The 18271-nt window shown below is 55.5% G+C and overlaps 3 protein-coding genes across 3 annotated transcripts in view; 1 reads left to right on the forward strand and 2 right to left on the reverse strand.

Moving 5' to 3' along the window:
- The window catches only part of VOLCADRAFT_107605 (uncharacterized protein), a gene marked incomplete at its 5' end in the record, with an annotated part of 8281 nt that extends 3624 nt beyond the window's left edge, over positions 1–4657 (reverse strand). Inside the window, 9 exons of the mRNA XM_002957257.1 lie at positions 14–100; positions 680–776; positions 1253–1351; positions 1777–1923; positions 2255–2362; positions 2601–2683; positions 3100–3176; positions 3604–3683; positions 4250–4657. Coding sequence (XP_002957303.1) covers positions 14–100; positions 680–776; positions 1253–1351; positions 1777–1923; positions 2255–2362; positions 2601–2683; positions 3100–3176; positions 3604–3683; positions 4250–4657 — 1186 coding nt within the window. The remainder of the gene's footprint in view (positions 1–13; positions 101–679; positions 777–1252; positions 1352–1776; positions 1924–2254; positions 2363–2600; positions 2684–3099; positions 3177–3603; positions 3684–4249) is intronic.
- A 629-nt stretch (positions 4658–5286) lies between these two features.
- VOLCADRAFT_98338 (uncharacterized protein) lies at positions 5287–12167 on the forward strand (the record flags this gene model as incomplete). Its single annotated transcript, XM_002957220.1, has 10 exons — positions 5287–5745; positions 6468–6556; positions 6838–6930; positions 7569–7682; positions 7797–8078; positions 8492–8567; positions 8854–8892; positions 9962–10124; positions 11629–11810; positions 12054–12167. 10 exons carry the CDS (start codon positions 5287–5289, stop codon positions 12165–12167), a joined length of 1611 nt encoding a protein of 536 aa, XP_002957266.1.
- Positions 12168–13078: 911 nt separating this feature from the next.
- VOLCADRAFT_107607 (uncharacterized protein) lies at positions 13079–17012 on the reverse strand (the record flags this gene model as incomplete). Its single annotated transcript, XM_002957258.1, has 6 exons — positions 13079–14725; positions 15102–15197; positions 15389–15460; positions 15925–16023; positions 16699–16849; positions 16942–17012. The coding sequence occupies 6 exons, from the start codon at positions 17010–17012 to the stop codon at positions 14630–14632; spliced, it is 585 nt and encodes a 194-aa protein (XP_002957304.1). The 3' UTR covers positions 13079–14629.
- Positions 17013–18271: the final 1259 nt, after the last annotated feature.

Below are 18271 nucleotides of genomic sequence, written 5' to 3' on the forward strand. Positions count from 1 at the left end.
CCGCGTGGCCCACTGAGCTGGTCGATGATGGCATCCGCCACCGTGGGCGCCGCGCTCATCATCCGGTAGATCATGAAGCCGGTGGATGGGTGCACCATACCTGGGGGGGAGGGGGGAAAGGGGGGAAAGGGGGGAAAGGGGGTAAGCTGCGTGTGCGTGTGTTTTTAATCTGGTCGGACCCGCGAGCAGTGTACGGGTGTATGTGTACGGCTGAGTATCTGTAAGGGCAGTCATGCGATGAATGCACAGAAAGAGAAATAAAAAGATATGTCGACGTCAGCCAAAAGAAAACATCAACCAACCAACCAACCAACCAACAGATAAAGGTGCATCCAGCAAAGCAATTTCAGTATTATATATCATTATTATTTTCAGTTCAAGACACAACATATTTAGGAGAAGACAATTAAATCTTCGGAGAACTCAAGATCACGGACCAGTCAAGAAGCCAGGCAGGCAGGTGCCCCCCAGTACGGCACCCACCTGCTGCGCCCCCCAGTACGGCACCCACCTGCTGCGCCCCCCAGTACGGCACCCACCTGCTGTGCCCCCCAGTACGGCACCCACCTGCTGTGCCCCCCAGTACGGCACCCACCTGCTGTGCCCCCCAGTACGGCACCCACCTGCTGTGCCCCCCAGTACGGCACCCGCCTGCTGTGCCCCCCAGTACGGCACCCACCTGCTGTGCCCCCCAGCGCCAGTACCCTCTGCGGGTGCTTGGGCAGCACACCCCCCATGGGGATGAGGCAGTACTCCTCCTCCTCCACCCGGGTGACCTGGAGGGGACAAAACACACAAGACACGCACACACACACACGCATGCACGCCAGGAAGCAGGACCGGGATTAGAACCGCAAAGAAGGAAAGGGCGCGGGAGGGGGTGAGGTGAGGTGGGTAAGCGGCGGACCCTAAGGAGGTGGTAGAAGTGGCTGGGTGTACTGCGGGGGGGGGGTGGGGAGCTAGGTAGTAGGAAGGAGGAGGAGGAGGACAGCCCGCCGCCCCGCCCCAGCCCCCTTCATACAAGTTTGCCACCCCCATCTCCTCCCTCCCGATTTCCCACTCCTCCTCCTCCCCCTATCTTAGAGCTCGGCGGCACTGTGCTACTCCTACACTGCTACTCCCCCACCCCCCTCCCGCCCACCTCTCCTTTTCCCCTCCCTCCCCCCATCCTCTTCACTCGCTTGTGGTTCGTCTTCCCCCCATCCCCTCCCTTCCCCCCACCCGCCCCCCTCGTTCCCCACCAACCCCCCACCTTGATGCCCAGCCACTTCAATCGCGCCTCCAGGCGCTCCTTAAGCTCCGGAAAACCCACAGCCGGCCGGGAAACCAAACTGGTTTCCTCCAGAAAGACCTGTACGATGGATGTACGGCAGATGTACGGCAGATGTACAGCGGGAGGAAAGTATCAGGAAAGCAGTAAATGCGGGCGGGAAACCGGAGGAGTTGCTTTTGCCTGTCCAACTGCAACAAGGACTCACAGACTGTCAACTGTTGGGATTCAGAGCAGATTCATGCATGCAGAAGAAACTGGATTAAGTCAGGGAAATCCAAGGAACATTGGATCCATGAATCATCGGATCCAGCGCCCGATGAATTCTAAAAACGTGGTGGATTTGGATGCTATGGGTACGCGAAATTTCTTTTACCCCACCCACCCAAAACGCCCACCATGCCTTCACCCCCTTTCTCCCTACACACACACACACACACACACACACACACACACACACACACACACACACATCCCAAACCAGCCCCGCATTGCGGTCTGCGGACCTTGTTTTTGGTGAAGGGCATGGCGTACAAAAACGTGGGCAGCTTCTCATTGGCCGCCCTCATGGCCTCCAAGCCTGGGCCGTGTGTGTGTTCGTCGCGCCAGTCCATGAACAACATGGTGTCGATGTCGAAGGGGTGAGACTCCACCTTCGTTGAAAACAGGGGTTCGTTGGGGGAGAAAGGGGCCAGGGTTGGAGGAGGAGGGGTTCCTAGTGTGGGAAAACACAGATATACATGTGGGTGCGTGAGTGCGTGTTTGAGACGGGGGAGTTGGCGGTCGGGGGCATGGGAAAATGAAGATGGAAACGAAACACAGGACCGGGGGGGTGCGGAGGGGATGACGGGGGAGGGGGGAGTGATGATGATGATGATGCGGAGGTCTTCACGAGTTGCGGAGGCGGCAGCTGCATTCGGTCCTCCCCCCGCCCCACACACACACGGCCCCCCGCGGCTCCGACCCCCCCCCTGACATACTTACCTCCGCCACAATCCCATACGCCCCCTGAAACCCGGGGTCAAACTTCTTGTCGTACTCCACTAACCGCCGCGAGTGTCCCGTGGCGTCCAGCACCAACGACCCGCGAATCTGCCCAAGGGGATTGGCGGGGGGGGCACTTGGTTGTGGTGGTGGTCTGTGTGTATATGTGTATGTGCATAACTTATCCACTCTGTTTTGTTCGGTCGTAACTAGCTAGCGGATAAGGGCAAGGGGGAAGTCATTCATCAACTCCTCTTTTCCTCACCTCCCTCCCGCCCCCCTCCCTCCCCGCTTCCCTCCCAACTTCCCCTCCCCCCTTTTCCCCCCTCCCCCCCCCTTTCCCCACCTTCCTGCCATCCGCCAGCTGCACCTCGGAGCTCCCCTCACCGTGGCAACACCCGGACACCTTGCCGTACAGGAACGTAACGCCTGAGGGGGAGGGGAAGGGCGGCGGGGAGGGGGGATTTAGGCGGGCGGGGTTGGGGCTGGACGAAGCGGGTCAGGGTGCTTGGGTAGGTCAGTAGGTATGTAGGTAGATGGGGAATCGGTCTTTGCATCCCAACTACCACTAACCACCTTCCCCACCTCATTCGTACAAGTGACTACCTGCACCACTACCTGAACCGCTACTGCACCGCTATGGTTTAACCCCCCACCCACACAGGCGCACCAAGGCAAGTCGGCTGCCAATCCGACCCCCCCTCCCCCCATTCAGTTTTCCCCCTCCCCCAACACGCACCGCCAGGACATTCGTCCCCTTAAAACCCCGTACCCTCATCTAACTCTTAGCCCCAACCCCAACCCCCCACATGCCCCCGCCCGCACGCCCTCACTCCCTCACCCACCCGCAGCATTACAGCGCTCCAGCAGCATTCGCTTCAATTTGGGTCGGTCTACCCGGGCAAAAGGACGGTTCAGGAACCTGCGTGTATGTACGTATGTATGTATGTGTACGGGGGATTCGGGCAAGGGAAGTATATGCATATACGTCGCGGGGTGGAAGGGGAGAAAGGGAGAAAGGGACTTGGTAGCGGGAATGTGTAAGCGGCTTCCGACCTGTACGACAGCACTGAGAGGCTTCTTCTGCAAACTGCGGTTCAGCGCAAAATACAGGCACAGGCGCACACACACATTTAGGATCGCCAGTCCAGGCGGCTTGGGTTGTGCCATGTCCCGTCACCCCTCCTCCTGGCCAACGCCATCTCCTCGCTCTCCCCCCGATCCGTTCTCCTCTCTAAAAGCCCCCCGCCACCTTTCACCCCCCACCTAAGAATTTGCTAATGATGTGGTGCTGTGGTCCGCATCCGAATCACAGCGGGTTATTCGTACAATTCAAGTACGACACTTACTTTTCTCCATCGGGCAGGCTGTTGAGCCAGACCTTGGCCTTCGGCCAAATGACGTGGAGGGAGTCCTCGAGGCCCATCGCCTGCGGTTGGGTTGTGTATGGGAAGGGGGAACACGTTAAGTGTCTGTTTGTCTGTGCGTCTGTATTACCATCTGTTAAATGTACCTTTGTGGGTATGAGAACATGTTACCTACACAAACATGTTCATGCGTATGTATGTGCCTGTGTGTGTGTGTCAGTGCAGTTCAACAGGTGTGAAGTTCAGCAGGGGTGCAGCAATGGGGCCTTGACAGGTGTGCCGCAGATGTGGTGTCGTCCATTGAGGGGGGGGGTAGGAAATGCTCAAGGAGGGGGGTTGGGGGATTATGGGATCGTGCTCGTCCGTCAGCCGCACCACATGTGTACGACAGGAGCGTTGATACGGCACGAGTTGCTCGTGGTGTGGACTTTACACGTCAACTGCTGCCATGAGGGAAGGGATGGGGTGAAGATGAAGGCCAGGCGTTCATTCAGCCCTTGATGGCGAGAAGTAGTCCCGGAGGCCAGGATGAGGTATGGCTGGCTGCATGGAGCTGCTGCTGGATGTGCGAGGTCCTCGGCTGAGCTGGCACAGAAAGGCTTTATAGTTGAATAGCATGTATGCGCACCTGAAATTCATCAAGCCAGACGCCATAATTATTGGGCCAATGGGCCAGCGGCTCAGGGTCGATGACACAGACGGAGAATCCGGCCGCTGCGACTCGCCCTGCCGCTGCAACGCCCGCGGGTCCAGCACCAGCTACGATTAAGTCCACGTAAGGCTGCTGCTCCAGGTTGTGTTGCTGCAGCGGCAGTGTTTCCTCGGTCGGCCAGCTCTCCGTCTCGCGGTAGTAGTGGCTGGCGGGGCCTTCTGGGATTGGGTATGGCCCGGATGAAAAAGCCGCCTTTTGTGCAGCAGCTATGACAGCGCGCGTGCAGCGACGCAAAGATGGGACGAGCGGAGTAACGCGAGCAAGTCGTTGTGGCCGCAAACCGCTGCGAAGGGCGCTGGGACAGCTGCCCGCTTGGAGAAGCATTTCTTACAGTCCTACTTTTGAGCGACCGAGAAACTTTGGGCAAGACAGAGCCAGGCGCAAACGGGCTATCTTGTGGGACGGTGGCGCCCTGAAGTTACACGCGTCCACAGAAGCTTCGAAAACTCATCCAGTAGGAGCAAATAATTAAAGTTTAACGTGGGAGATGTTGCGCACATACTTCAGCTGTGGATCACACGCCGTACTTCTCTACCAGTCGCCAGGTCCATGTTTGCATTAGGCGTAATGAGCAGTAAAGTTGTCTGCTCCTTAGGCCTGAGATAGTTGTGCTTATGGACTTTTATCCTTTCATGTTTTGAAATTGCAATTAGGCCCAGGACGCTGTCTGTTGTGAACCATGTTGCAATTCGGAACGCGAGAACCTGCAACTTTACAGACCCAGAATTGCTGTTTGAAAAGTATTACGTATGCTTGTAGATGTACAAATCTTAGGTCGCTTTGAATCGTAGCTTTTGCCATATAGCGGAACCCAGTAAACCCCTGTAACTCGCTGCCACGCAAGACCTGGCTGTCAAAATCCCGCTATGCGTCCTCTCGCCACGCTATCGTAAATCACGCGCTGTGGCTCCCGTGCCTGCATTGGTCATCGACAGCTGGTGCAAGGAGTCCCCATGGCCATCTCAAACAGCCTTCCAAGCTTCCTCTTTCCCATCTCCTTCTGCCTCGCATCCTTTATGATATCAGCTTCAGCTGGTGTAGCAAATCACATAACCGGAATAGACCGAGCGGTGCTCTCAGCCTCCAGCGTCCCTTCCTCCATTCCTGTCTTGGAGCCGCTTTGGGGCTGTGAATCTCCGGCTCTTCCTCCGGGATCCTTCCACGTAGTCGTCTCCACATACAACGCTGATCCAGAGCAAGTCCTGCCTTGGCTCTGGCACTTGGGCCTCACCAACGCCGCCGTGTTCTTGTATTACCGCATCGACGACCCGTATATCCAAAGGCAGTACCACGGTACCGTAAAGCTGCCGTGCAGCATGTCTCTCAACGTTATACCGCTGCTACCCAATAAAGGCCGCGAGGCAGCTGTCTTCCTCCACCATATCGTCACACACTACGACAACTTACCGCTGGTGAGACAGGCTGGTGCAATTCCTGGGTACTTGCGTTAACGTTCCTTCGGGCTCTGTGGCGGATGGACGCGCAGATAGCCTACGCTCGGTCCTGAGTGTCAACAAATTGGGGCCTTCTAAGGAACATCGAGCAGCCAGCGCTATAATTAAACCGACCCAAATGTGCTAGATGCGGCAGCGGCTTTCTGGCGCTGCGGACGACGAAGCTTTGTGTGACCGTAGGCGGAACGTCTCCAGGGCCTGGTCCAGCAGAACGACCCAAGTCATCTGGGTCGCTTCAATTGCTTTGCCAACACCGTTGATTAATTGGTGTTCATACCGTTAGTTGATTGCTGCCAATACCGTTGCTCGATTGCTGTTAATACCGTTGGTTGACTGCTTTTAATACCGTTAGCTGATGGCCGCCACAATGTCAGTCCTGCTGTTGAAGGCGTACACGCTCGCGCTGCCACCAAGAGACCTTTCACAACACAACCATAACCACCTTCATAACCACCTTCATAACCACCTTCGTAACCACCAGTAACCGCCCCTACCCCAACCACATGAAGCACATGGCCGCCATCATAACCGTAACCACGCGAACACAGGAGTAATAGTAGTCGGCGCCACCATCACCACAACGAGAGCTTAACCATCACATCAGTACAACCACCCTAGCCATCATCAGGACACGCGCCATCACACCACCGCCACCACCACCACTACCCGCCTGTGCACAGCTTCAAACCAATGCCAAGCTCAACACCCACGCCAATGCCAACCTCTTTACCCCCAAACACCCCAAGCAGCCCGAGCTAATGCCTACAACGTCCAGATCCGCTACTGCCCACCTCTGCCCACAACTAATTTTCCTCCCACTTCCCTCCCCCTCTGGGAACTTGACGGTTGACTTAATTTTGCCTTTTGCATATAATGTCCCACATCCACACCCTACTGTCACGTCTTCTCCTCCGTTACCCGGCAGCCACCTACACGCACGCCTTTGACCTTCTTTTGACTTCCCGTGTGAAATGCTATCCTTGATCTTCCCGTGATCTGGCCCCGGCCTCTCCCTTTCCCCCCGCCGTCTTTCCCCCCCCCTCCACACAGGCCCTGCTACTGGCACACGACCATGGCCCCGCCTCCCGCCACTCCCTGTGTGGTCCCTTCTATCGGAGAGCAAGGGGCTTCTACCGGGGCTTGGTGGAACGGCAGCAGCAGCAGGAACAACAGCAGCAACAACAGCAACGGCTACGACAGCTGCAGCAGGAGTTACAGAAGCAGCAGCAACATGATGACGGGGATGACGGTGAAGGCGCTACGGCCGCAGACGCGGTCCGGGGTCAGCGACGGCTTGCGGTGCTTGGGAGGGACGGGGAGGGCGGTGCGAGGGATGGGGATGAGGATGGGAAAGGGGAAGGAGAGGGCGACGGGGTGGCTCCGTTGAGGGGTGGCACTTCTTCCTCTTCTTCTTTTACTTCATCGTCAATCTCCTCATCAAGCTCATCGTCGTCGTCATCGTCGAGGCGGAGTGTGTTCATGAGGTGCGGGCGGAGGTTGTGAGGCCCGTGTGGGCCCGTGTGGTGCTCTCCAGCACCGGGGTCCTGCACCACTAGGGTCCAGGACACAGGATGGAAGGGGATTCGGAGTCGAGATGTTACGACGGGTTGTGGTGGTGGTAGTGGTGGCGGCTTTCGCAAGCTTTCTTTCCTCGCCTTGTGGCCCCTTCCGGTCCCTTTCCCTTCAGCAAATAGCCCCGGGGCGACGTCACAAATTTTATGTCGGGATGAGGGACTCTTCCTCCTCATAGTGTTCCGTTCTTTTGACCCTCACCCGCTCAGGACGGTATCGTCGGCGGTTCCGATATCCTTCGTTTCTTGTATCTACGATTCCCCACCCACCGACCAGCTCACCCACCCACCCCATCGCCAAGACTCCTTCAGTAGTCGCGACTGGTTAGTTATTGCCTACTTAGGACTTCTGCGGTATCAGTCTATCCTCCTTGGCATCAGCTTCACTCGTTCACGTGGTTCGTCTTCCCCTCTTTTGGCTTTTCCCCCCACCCACAGGCTGACCTCCATGGTCGTCACGCTGAGCAGTGGCTGTGTAGAGAGCTGGGCCCGGGGCTGCTGCTCGGAGTTTATTTGCTCGTCCTACCGCCCCGCCTGCCCCTTTATAACCGACAACTGCACGTACACGGAGAAAAGCAGGCGCGCCAAAGACGTACACCGCCACATCTTCATGCACCAGTTCGGCATGTACGACGCACGGCACGAGAACCAGGTGGTGGGCCCTGACAGCGAGACGCGGCGGCCGGTGGCGCTGCTGCGCTATGTTGGAGCGGCGCACAGGTAACTACAATGTGCGTATGTCCGTGTGCGTGTGCGTGTACATGTACATGTGCGGTGATTAATGTTTTCTTTGGCGTGGGGAGGAAAAGGGGGGAAAGGTGGGAAAAGGGGGGGGAAAGGGGGAAAAGGGGGGAAAGGTGGGAAAAGGGGGGGAAAAGGGAAGTTATGCACGGGTTCGGTTCATTGTAGTTCATCCGGGTATGAGGGTCCCCCATACTCCCACCCCCCACACCACAACTCCCAACCTGTGGTCCGGTGGACGTTGTCCGTTGATTCATTCACTTCGGCACCATGTGAACTCCCCACCTCGCGCCTCGGTCCGCCGGCCCGGTCCCGGCCCTCGCCATGCTACTACGTACGATGTGTTCTTCGTTTCACACCGTACGCCTGCCGTACGTGATCTTGGATTTCAGATCCACTGAGATGTGGAACATCAGTCACGAGTACCCCCCGGACGAGAAAAGACACTCCAAGGAGCACACGTTGCAGGTGTGCGAGTGTGTGTTCTGTTACGTATCGATCAGGCCCTGGCGCTGGCCAGGGGCACTTAACCGTAAAACCCCAACGGTAACGACCCCGGAGCTCTCTCCCCCTAGAGGCGGGAGGAGAGGGGCGTGAGGGCTCCCCACAGTCCCCTCCTGCTCGTCCCAGGACCCACCCTGTGTCTCTACCTCGCTCATGTAATCGGTGATGAAAGAGCGCACGGTGGCTACGAAGGTCCCCTCACAACGTAGCCAACCTCAGAACACGCTGCGGCACAGTTCCGCCCATGCAGCCTTTGCACCATTTGCATGTGCGGCTTGGCCCACCCTGGGTGAGTCCTTGCATCACCCTGGGCGCCCCTCCCCGTGATGTGGGGCAGCCTTGGCGGTGCATTGAGCCCAGAAGCAGAGCCCTACAAACGTGTCTACGACCTCTCGCTACGGCCCGGAGGCCATTACTACTAGGCAAGACCCCCAGGCCACGTAGAGGTCCCTGGCCGTGACCGACCGGCCCCGCTCTAATAACTGGGGCTGGTCAGCAGCCAGCCCGCACTAGGGGGTTAGTTCAACATGGGGGGCCCTATACGCGGCAGGCGGGCGGGGCTTTAGGTGTCAAGGCGGTGGCAGGGTGTGTATGTGTACGTCTGTTGTTACAGGGTAGTTAAGCTTCACCAGCGGGCCCCTTCCCCCGAGGCAGTTCCCTGCTCTCCCCTGCGAGAGCGGCACCCTGATCCGTTCACCCCATCCGACTTCAGAATGTATTCGTTGGGTTCAGCTACTCACCACCAGCATCCAACCAAATCTAGCGGATCAACGGCGCATCAACTTAGTTCCTGGTCAGCTCGCAAGTTGATATTATCACGTCCTACACCGTCCTTAAGATGGGGTGCCATCTCCCATTTCTACACTCCTCAAACACCCGAGGAGTCGGCAGGCGGATTTGAATCCGGAACCTCCGGGAGCAGAAGTCAGGCCTTAACCTCTGCCAGCCGCCTGCCTATAGCCGCCTGCCTATAGCCGCCTGCCTATATGTGTATGTATGTATGCGCGGGGAGTCTTGAGGGAGGGGAAAGGGGGTCTGGATTTTTCTAAAGTTCCTTTGGAAGCGTCCTGACATTGCCGCTCTCCGAAACCGCTCCTTCCCTCCTTTTTTGAGCCTTGCTGCCTCTGCTGTTCATGGTCCATGTGTGTTTCCGTGGCCTTTCCTCGCCCAGAGCCCCCTTCTCGTCGTGCGGAATTCATTTTGCATCGTTTCATCCGACTCTTTGACCTTTCCGCAATCCTGTTCTGTTCTGGCCACGCACACACCTTCTCCCACCACGCTGCTCTTCCCATCTGCTCGTTGTGATAGTTCTCCACGTGCTTCCCCCTGCTCCACATGTACGGCTGTGCAACCCTCAGCTGCTCCAAGACCTCCTGGAGCGCTACAACTTTACTGCACGGAAGAAATCTCACTTCAAGAGCTGCTGTGCTTCGCTGGTGCTGCGGAAACAGGCCGTACGGCGATGGCCCGTGGAGTTGTACAAGTACGGCAGGGGCGGGGTGGTGGTGTTGGTATTGGTGGGTGAGATCGGCTGATTGGAATGTACGGCGCAGGGTATTGGTTACCGACCTGATAGGATGGGGAAAGGAGAACCCGCGGGAAGGGGTTCAGATAGCCCTATGAAGCCTCATTCAGTCTTCTGAAGTACGGAGGCACGTGCAACGTATGTATTTTGAATTTAAATTGTTACAGAGTGGGAGGCTTCTGGGCCATTTGAACACTACGATTTATCGTATACAGCACCATACAGCACCATCCACTATTACCACACTGTTCTACGTCCGGAAGTCCATGGCGGTTGATTACCCCTGCCTTCTAGGATCCCTCCTCATCCATTCACCCGAACATCCGTAGAGAGAGGGTTCAGCAATCGCCACCAATCCAACGTGCGAATCTCAATCCATCAACTGTGGCCTCAACTCCGCATCTCTGCAGCTAGCTATAATCTCGCGCACCCGCCATTGTCGGGGGTCTCCCCAGAAATCGAATACGTGCAACGTATGACATGTACAACCTAGTTTTATGCCGGGCGTTCTGATTCCTCATGTCATTTGTTCTTTACCTTTACCAGGATGTAGAAATTTCGTTTATTGTTTCCTGACTTCGCCTCAAATTCCCTGTGTTTTTACATTCCTGGGGGGAGTATCCTACGGGTCCTGTTACGATATTTGGGTTGTCTTGGACCCCGAGCCCGTGCGGCTAGCCAACTGGCTTCAAAGTCGGTGAAGCCTGGTTATGTGTGTGTGTGTGTGTGTGTGTGTGTGTGTGTGTGTGTGTGTGTATATATGACTTGTATTGAAATTCGACTTGGACTGAATTTTCAGTTTCCTTCTGCTGCTGCCGCTACCTCTACCGCTGCTGGTCCTTATTGTTCAAAAGGGACTTGCTGTCGTACGCCATGGACCCCGCTATGGACTATGAAGCCACCAAGGTCTGCACCGTGTCTAGGGTGTACATGTGTGTACGCATGTATGCATGTATGTATGTGTGTGTATGTGTGTTTATGTGTGTGTATGTGTATGTCTGTACGTAGATGCCAGGGTTGCGGGGAAATCTGATTTGTGGAAAACAGATGGGAGGTGTACAATCCATGCTTCAATTGTATGAAGATGTATACATGGTCTCCCCCCACGAACCCGCATGATGACGTCATGATGACGTCGGGGTCCGCGAAGATCCCGTCCTCTATTCCCCCTTTCTTTGGTTCTTGTATCATCTGGGGAATCTTCCCTCTCCCCCAATAACTCTAATGTCGTAAAATGTTGTGGCTGCTGTTGCATGTGGGACAGTTGTTTCACGCTCTTGTGTGCACGCTCTTCTTTGCGCACGTGTGTACGCACTTTAGTCTTAAGAACCCATCACCCCTAGGCATTGACGACCTGAATTCCCCCCGCTCAACCATTACAGGGCCCCAAACCCTCCAGCCCTCACCTCCTTTCCCCCACCCTACCTGGGTTCCCCTTTTGACAACCTCCCCTTTCTCCCTGAAGTTCTCCCTCCCTTCCTCCCCCCATACACCCCTCAGCCGTGCTTACTTTCCCATTCTCCCGCCTCAGCTCCCTCGCTTTACCCACGCGGCCTCCCCCCCCCGCTGCCACATGCGCACATACATACGTACATACGCACCCTCAGGCGGTTTCGGGACCCGGATGGGCCCTATGGCTGGACAGGGACTACAACACCTATGACACCTTGGCGTACATACGGGTACGGCGGTACGGCGGCTTTAGCCATCCGCCATGGCTCCTCATGTTCGTCTAGTCCCCCGGTCCCCCCCCGCCCTTCCCACACACCCAATCCGCCGTGTGGGACGCCTCGTATGGCATATCTATAGGCATGTCGGGTCCTTACGACGCGTGCAGCTGACCTGTCCCGTCTTGTGTGTATGACGCGCCACCCTTATTCGCCCGGGATTTCTCTCCCACCCCCGTGTCCCCCTCTATTTCGCAGGTGGATTTTCATCTGAAGCACATCCAGGGCTGTCCCGCCCAGTTCACTCCGCAGTTTCAGGAGCTGGTGCGGGTCATGAGGGGACACGCGGAGGGGGGCCCGGAGCAGGGATAGGGTTACTAATTGCGGATCTAGTAGCGGTTTTAGTAGGGGTTTTAGTAGGTTGCAAAAGTCGGGGTAGGGTTAAGGCTTGAGTTGGAGGACTCGTGCAGGGAGTGGTGGTGGACCTGCGGCGGCTCAGATGACCGCCTGAGACGACCCGACTCTGTGCGGTGCGCGATTAAGGAAGGGTGGGGGCTTGGGGAGAGGCGGCTTTAGGCCGTGCTATGCGGTGTGGGGCTGCAGGGGGAGCGGAAGAGACAAGCCCGGTGTATGTGGGGGGGGGAAGGGAGGAGGGGGGAAACAGAAACAGAGGAAAGAAATACTAAACGAACCTTTGTTAACAAAAACCCAACGCGAACTCGAACGCAGTAATAATTGTCCTGAGGGTTGGGGGGAGGTGGCGGACGGGGACCGTAGGGCCACTGCCGGAGGCTTGTGACCGAGCGTTGAGGCGGGCACCGCCCACCCCAGGACATTTCCTATTGAATGGCGCGGGGAAATTTGGATTCCGACCCTCCCTCCGGAAAGCTTTTGAAGCGCGTGCTTCATTCCTTTTTCCAACGGGGGAATTTATTCGTGACAGGTGGCGTTTCCGCCGCGTGTGATTTATGCGCGATAATCCTCTGCTTATTATCGGGGTGGGTGCTCAAGAAGCGTGTATTATGCGTGTGATTGCGGATATGGTCGTGTGGTTGTGAGATTCAGTTATTTGTTGCGTGTTGTGTTGTACAGCCCTTCGCTGTTATTGTCTGTTGTGTGTTGCTTGCCGCTTGTTATGCTCGCACACGGGTTGGTTTCCATACTTTACCACGCGCCTCTTGCTCCTTAGGAAGATTACTACGGCCATGATGGTTGGAATAATCTGAACGGCAATTACCAATCTTGAAATGTGATTTTCGTTTTGAATTAGCAATATGCTCCGTATAATCGGATTGCTTACATGGTTACCAACATTGGGAAAACCTACGACAGCAGACGCATGCGTGCTGCAAAGTGCTCTAGAGCTTGTCGTAATTCATCACACTGACATATTCCCACTTAGCTTGACGATCCGAAATGAAATCAACTACAAGCCCAGCACTACGCACACGCTCTCTCCACGACAATCCACCATACACCCTCACGCTCAACGTGTTGCGCATCCCCATGGCTCCTTAACACACTTCTTTTGGCAGGAGGATACGTGAAACCGCCAAGCCAACAGGCCCTTGTGGATTTCAATCAGCCAGCTACAACTTGCCAATCGGTGCTCCTATCCACAGTCTGTTCAAAGCTCCTCCTCCGTCCTCCTCCCCCCTGTTGGCCCAAGGGAAACCCGTACATCTCCTTCACCAGGAGATATGCCTATATATAACCTGAACCGCACATCCACATCCTAATCCAGGACAACTACCCAAAGATAACGTAAGGGAAGCTAGTGCTGCCCCCCTCAGTGATAGTCTTTTTTCTTCCTCGGGATTAACGTGTAACGGCAGGCGGACTTGTGGGTGCATCCTATAAGCAGCTGCTAAGAAGCTTTTTCAGACTACCAGTGCATGCACGATCGATAGGTAGCATAGCCGTTCTATCTCCGCGGGTTCAAACCACCAATCCATCAAGGCGAGGCGAAAAACGAGCGACCGACCCGTCGCTTCAACCATTCAACCACCCACCTCCGTGAACACAAGAGTCGTCACAAAACGGGACAAAAGCGGGAATGAGAACATAGCGCTCGCTTGGTTGGCCGTATGGCATATTACCCCCTACACTACCACCACCCACGAAATAAAAAATTATAATCCCCTAACCCTCTTTCTACAGCCTCTCACATATTTCTTTGCCGCCCCCTGCCCAGCGAGCCATCAGCACCACCAAAACCTCCTAATGTAATGTTGCGCCCAGTCCGTCACCTACAGATATCCTCAGGTACCCGAATGCCAAAAGCGCCGCTGGATCTTTCTATTTCCATATGTAATGCACCCACCATCCGGCAGCCTCCTAGTCCTGTCATGTCGTGTCATGCAACCTCAAGGAGTAACACACTCGCACTCACTCACATGTCGCATACCCTCGGTGTATGGTGCACCCTCTCCCTCTCCTTCGCTCCAGCTGTTTTTTGCTTCCACCTTTATCTTTTCCCTTCTTCCAGCCCTGGCGGTGGTGGTGATGACATATCTACGGTCTATCTCGCACACTCTCCCGAACACCACCGGGGGCTGCTCTGCCGCTTCCTGCTGGGAAGCCACCACCTCACGCTTGGGCTTTCTTCCCCATCGGAGTATTTTTCCTTTTCTTATCTTATAATACTGTTCGGCCTCTCGGGCCTCTCTTGAGCGCAAAGAATAGCAACGGGTGTGAGGGACCCACCGCAAGCCGGAAAGGAAACGAGGAATTTGCCTGCGAGTCACCATAAGCTCTCGCGCAGGAGCCACCCGCGTGGGCAACATAACAGGTCGGTGTAGACTGTACATGTACACATGTATGTATGTCAGATGTCATGCCTGTTCCCGGAGCTCCCGGACGCACTGCGCAATGGTGCCGTACACCTTGGATCTGATAGCGTCGCTCGCCACTAGCGACCTCAGCTTGGTCTGCAGGGGCGGGCGGGCGGGAGGGGGGGGAGAGGGAAGGGGGAAGGGGTTATCCCGGCCCGCAGGTGCCGGGACCCCGGGCACTTTTGTGGTATATACGCAAAATAAAAACCAATTTCAACTGCTGACGTTGCCACAAGGTGGGCTGGAGTGAGTATGCGTGTGTGTGAGAGAGAGAGCCCAATTGTTTCAGGGAGGAGCGAGTGTGAGGTAAACGGCAAGATGAACCTAAGCAATGACCAAGCTTGAAACGCCAACAGCTGTTGCCCCATCAGGGGTGAGGACGACCAGGTTGTTACAAACTGTAGAGACAGGGTGCACCAAGCTAATGCGAAAGCAGTGAAGCCCAATCTTCGCAGGCGGCGTCATTGCCTACCTGCGCCGCTCCGCTGCCCTCCACCGTCACCGAGTACACGTAGTCGTCCTCGTCCCCCGTGGAGTGGACCTCCTCAACACGGATATCCCCCTTTACCTGCGAGCGGAGGTGCAGTGCGGTACCAGGACAGTGACGGACAGGGCCCAGGATCTCACATACACCTCGTTACACCTCTCTGGGTTCGATTCCTGGGGAGACCCCCGACATTGTCAGGAGGTGCGTGAGATTATGGCTATAGCTGCTGAGATGTGTAGTTCAGGTCACAGTTGATGGACCGAGATTCGCACCACGCTGGGTTGGTGGCCAATGCTGAACCCTCTGTCTCTGCGGATGATCGGGTGAAAGGACGATGACGGACACTGGAAGGCAATAGAACCAACCGCCATGGACTTGCAGTTCGTATGGCGTAGTACCCTGTGGTAATGGTGGATGGTGTTGTAAGGTGTTCAGTCATAGATAGGACAATCCAAATGTGCTGCGTGATCCCAGAAGCCTCCCACTCTGTAACAACAACTTCATTATATACATCCATACTGCCGCATCCGCCCCATTTTCCGGGAGAAAGGCGCGCAACGCTGGCCGGATCGCTTTCCAAAAGTCGCCAAAAGAGTAATAAGATGTTAAAAGTGCCTCAAAAGGCGGAACCAGGGCATCGCCAGGAACATACGCAATAGCCCTCCCTTCCCCAGAAGTTTTCCGCAGTTCCTAATATAATAATTCCTCTGCCTTCATCTCGAAGCGCCTCCCTCCCTCTTCCCGTTCGTTCTCTGCTAGCCACCCTGGGCCGCCACCCTCCACCCAGGCCGCCCGCGGGTTCCCTCACCGTGCTGCTGCCGCCCGCCACGAGTCCCTCCCAGGTCAATGCCAGAGTCAGGTCGAATACCGCGAAACGCTTGTTGCCTTTGCGCGTGGTGATGGAGGCCTGGAGGATAGGCAGCACGGAAGGAAGGGTGCTTGTTGGCGTTGCGGGGTGTGACGTGTCCAGGTGTGCCCCAGTTCGTTGCTCTATTCCTTTGTCAAGCGCATATTGTTGACTTCGTTACCAGCTGCACATACATACATACACACATGCATACATACATGCATACATAACCTGTTCCAAACCAACCAGGCACTGGTTCTGCGGAAAGAGTGGCCTATGGGCCCATCAGACGCAGGCCGAACCAGTTGCAAACTGATGGATGTGGCCAGACAGCAATTCCTTCGCGATTACTTAGGGCACAGGCAAGTACTGCAGTGCGTAGATCTTTCAGGTCGTTTGCAGGTGATTGCGTTTATGTATGTTACATACAGGTGTACGGCTCCCACATGTATGTAGCATGCGGATGTACGGCTCCTTCGATGCCGTGGAAGGGCATGTGTCGCCGCTATGACCGCATTCCCCCCATCCCATGTGTTTTTACTTGAGTTGGGAGGTTGCAGTGCCAGTACCCATTTGTGGCCATGGCCGCCAGGTCAAATGCAACACTTCGCACGTCCACCGCCGCCGGCGGGCTGTGTTCGACGGCACGCGAAATCCCTTCGCTCGGTTACTTAGGCGCCTCCCATGTCATCTGGGATGTCATGGACTCAGTCCCATAAAAACAATGTTACCCACGTCGCCTGTCATGTCCTTTAGTCGCTCCACTATGATCCTGGTAGGTTCGCCTTCAGCGGCATCCTCAACCTCGTGAAGCACCAGCCCGGAAAAGAGCTCCGCCAATCGTGTCTTTGTCCACTCTTTGCGATCTTTCTCTTCCCAGTGCCATCTGTGAAGCGTGGGATGGACAACGACTGGTGAATTCTGCACACACCGCACGACTCGCTCCAAACGTCATAACACAACACCTTGATCACGCACCCGTTCACGTTTTTGCCATCGTCTCGATGTTCCACAAGCCACCGTGGGTCTCCCTCGCCCCACTTTGCCATTTAGTACACCTATCTTAAAAGGGTTGTAACCTGACTTATTAAAAGTGCTATGTTGACGTTGTTCCTAGCACTTAAAATAGCGGCAATATCTACCCGCAAGAGCAATCAAAGGCGACGCAGAGAATACTGCTAGCGGTAGTCCTACAGAAGCGTAAAGCTCGATTTTAATTAACTCCTCCAGCCACAGGTAAGTAGGTAGCACACGAACTGAAATGTGGCAATTGCGTACCGGCTTTCAACTTTGCTTCTTTCCAGAAACTCGTACAATAATCGTACTTGGTTAACACATACGCGGAAAATGCAGCTGTACCTGTGAGCTGCGCAGGTCCTGCGGAATGCTATAAGTATGCCAGGAGAGAGGTGGACCGGTACTCCATTAATGTTCTTGCCCCTTTCATTCATCGGCTTTTCGAACACATCCGTAGTATGGAGGACTATCCTAGTCAGTTTGAAGTGTCTTGCTTGAAGCCGATTCACAAAAGACGATTTGTAAGATAAGATCGTGGTTTTGCGGTAGGCGGAGCCCTATGCTCGTGCTTTCATTAAACGGCAGCTTGCTTACTAGCGCTACCATGCGGGACGGGAAGACCGACAGACCACCAAGAATTCCAAATCTGGGTTTATGATAATGGGCTCGCACAAGTGTCACGGCGACTTGGAGCGCCGGTTGAGAATGGGGTGAGGCTGCCAATGCACAATTCCCGTTGCAGGGTGGTTTCCGGGCCAAGTTAGGCACCGTACACGACCTAATCTTGCTCCGGCACCTTACTGATCGGCACAGCAATCGCCCTGACACTACAACCCCGCTCTTTGTCTGTCACGTCGATTTTGAGAAAGCTTTTGATCGTGTCCGCGTCTCCTGCTTTGGCTGAGACCAAAGGATGCTGGACTCTCTGCAGGCCTGTAATAGGAGAGTAAGCGTGCGCCTGAAAGCAAACTGTAGGCTGGGGGAACCTTTCGACTCTGTCGACTCTGTCGGGGCCAAACAAGGCTGCCCTGTGTTCACGGGGAGCCTTGTGAAGGTCGGTATGCAGCGAGCAGTGAGACATACTGTGCAGTTTAAAAAATGCCGTGGGTTTGCAGGGCCAAGTATTTACGGTTTCATTACGGCCCGGATGCCTCAGTCAAATCTTGCACTGATGAGCTATTTATTGCGGGGCAGCGAGCCACACATGGCCTGATAGCCAATTGAGTAGGAAGGAACTGCCTCTGCTCAAGATAGCGCTCAGGTGTTTCTGTAATGAAAAATTAGATCCATC

Source organism: Volvox carteri (assembly GCF_000143455.1).
Source record: "Volvox carteri f. nagariensis unplaced genomic scaffold VOLCAscaffold_71, whole genome shotgun sequence".
Lineage (NCBI taxonomy): Eukaryota > Viridiplantae > Chlorophyta > Chlorophyceae > Chlamydomonadales > Volvocaceae > Volvox > Volvox carteri.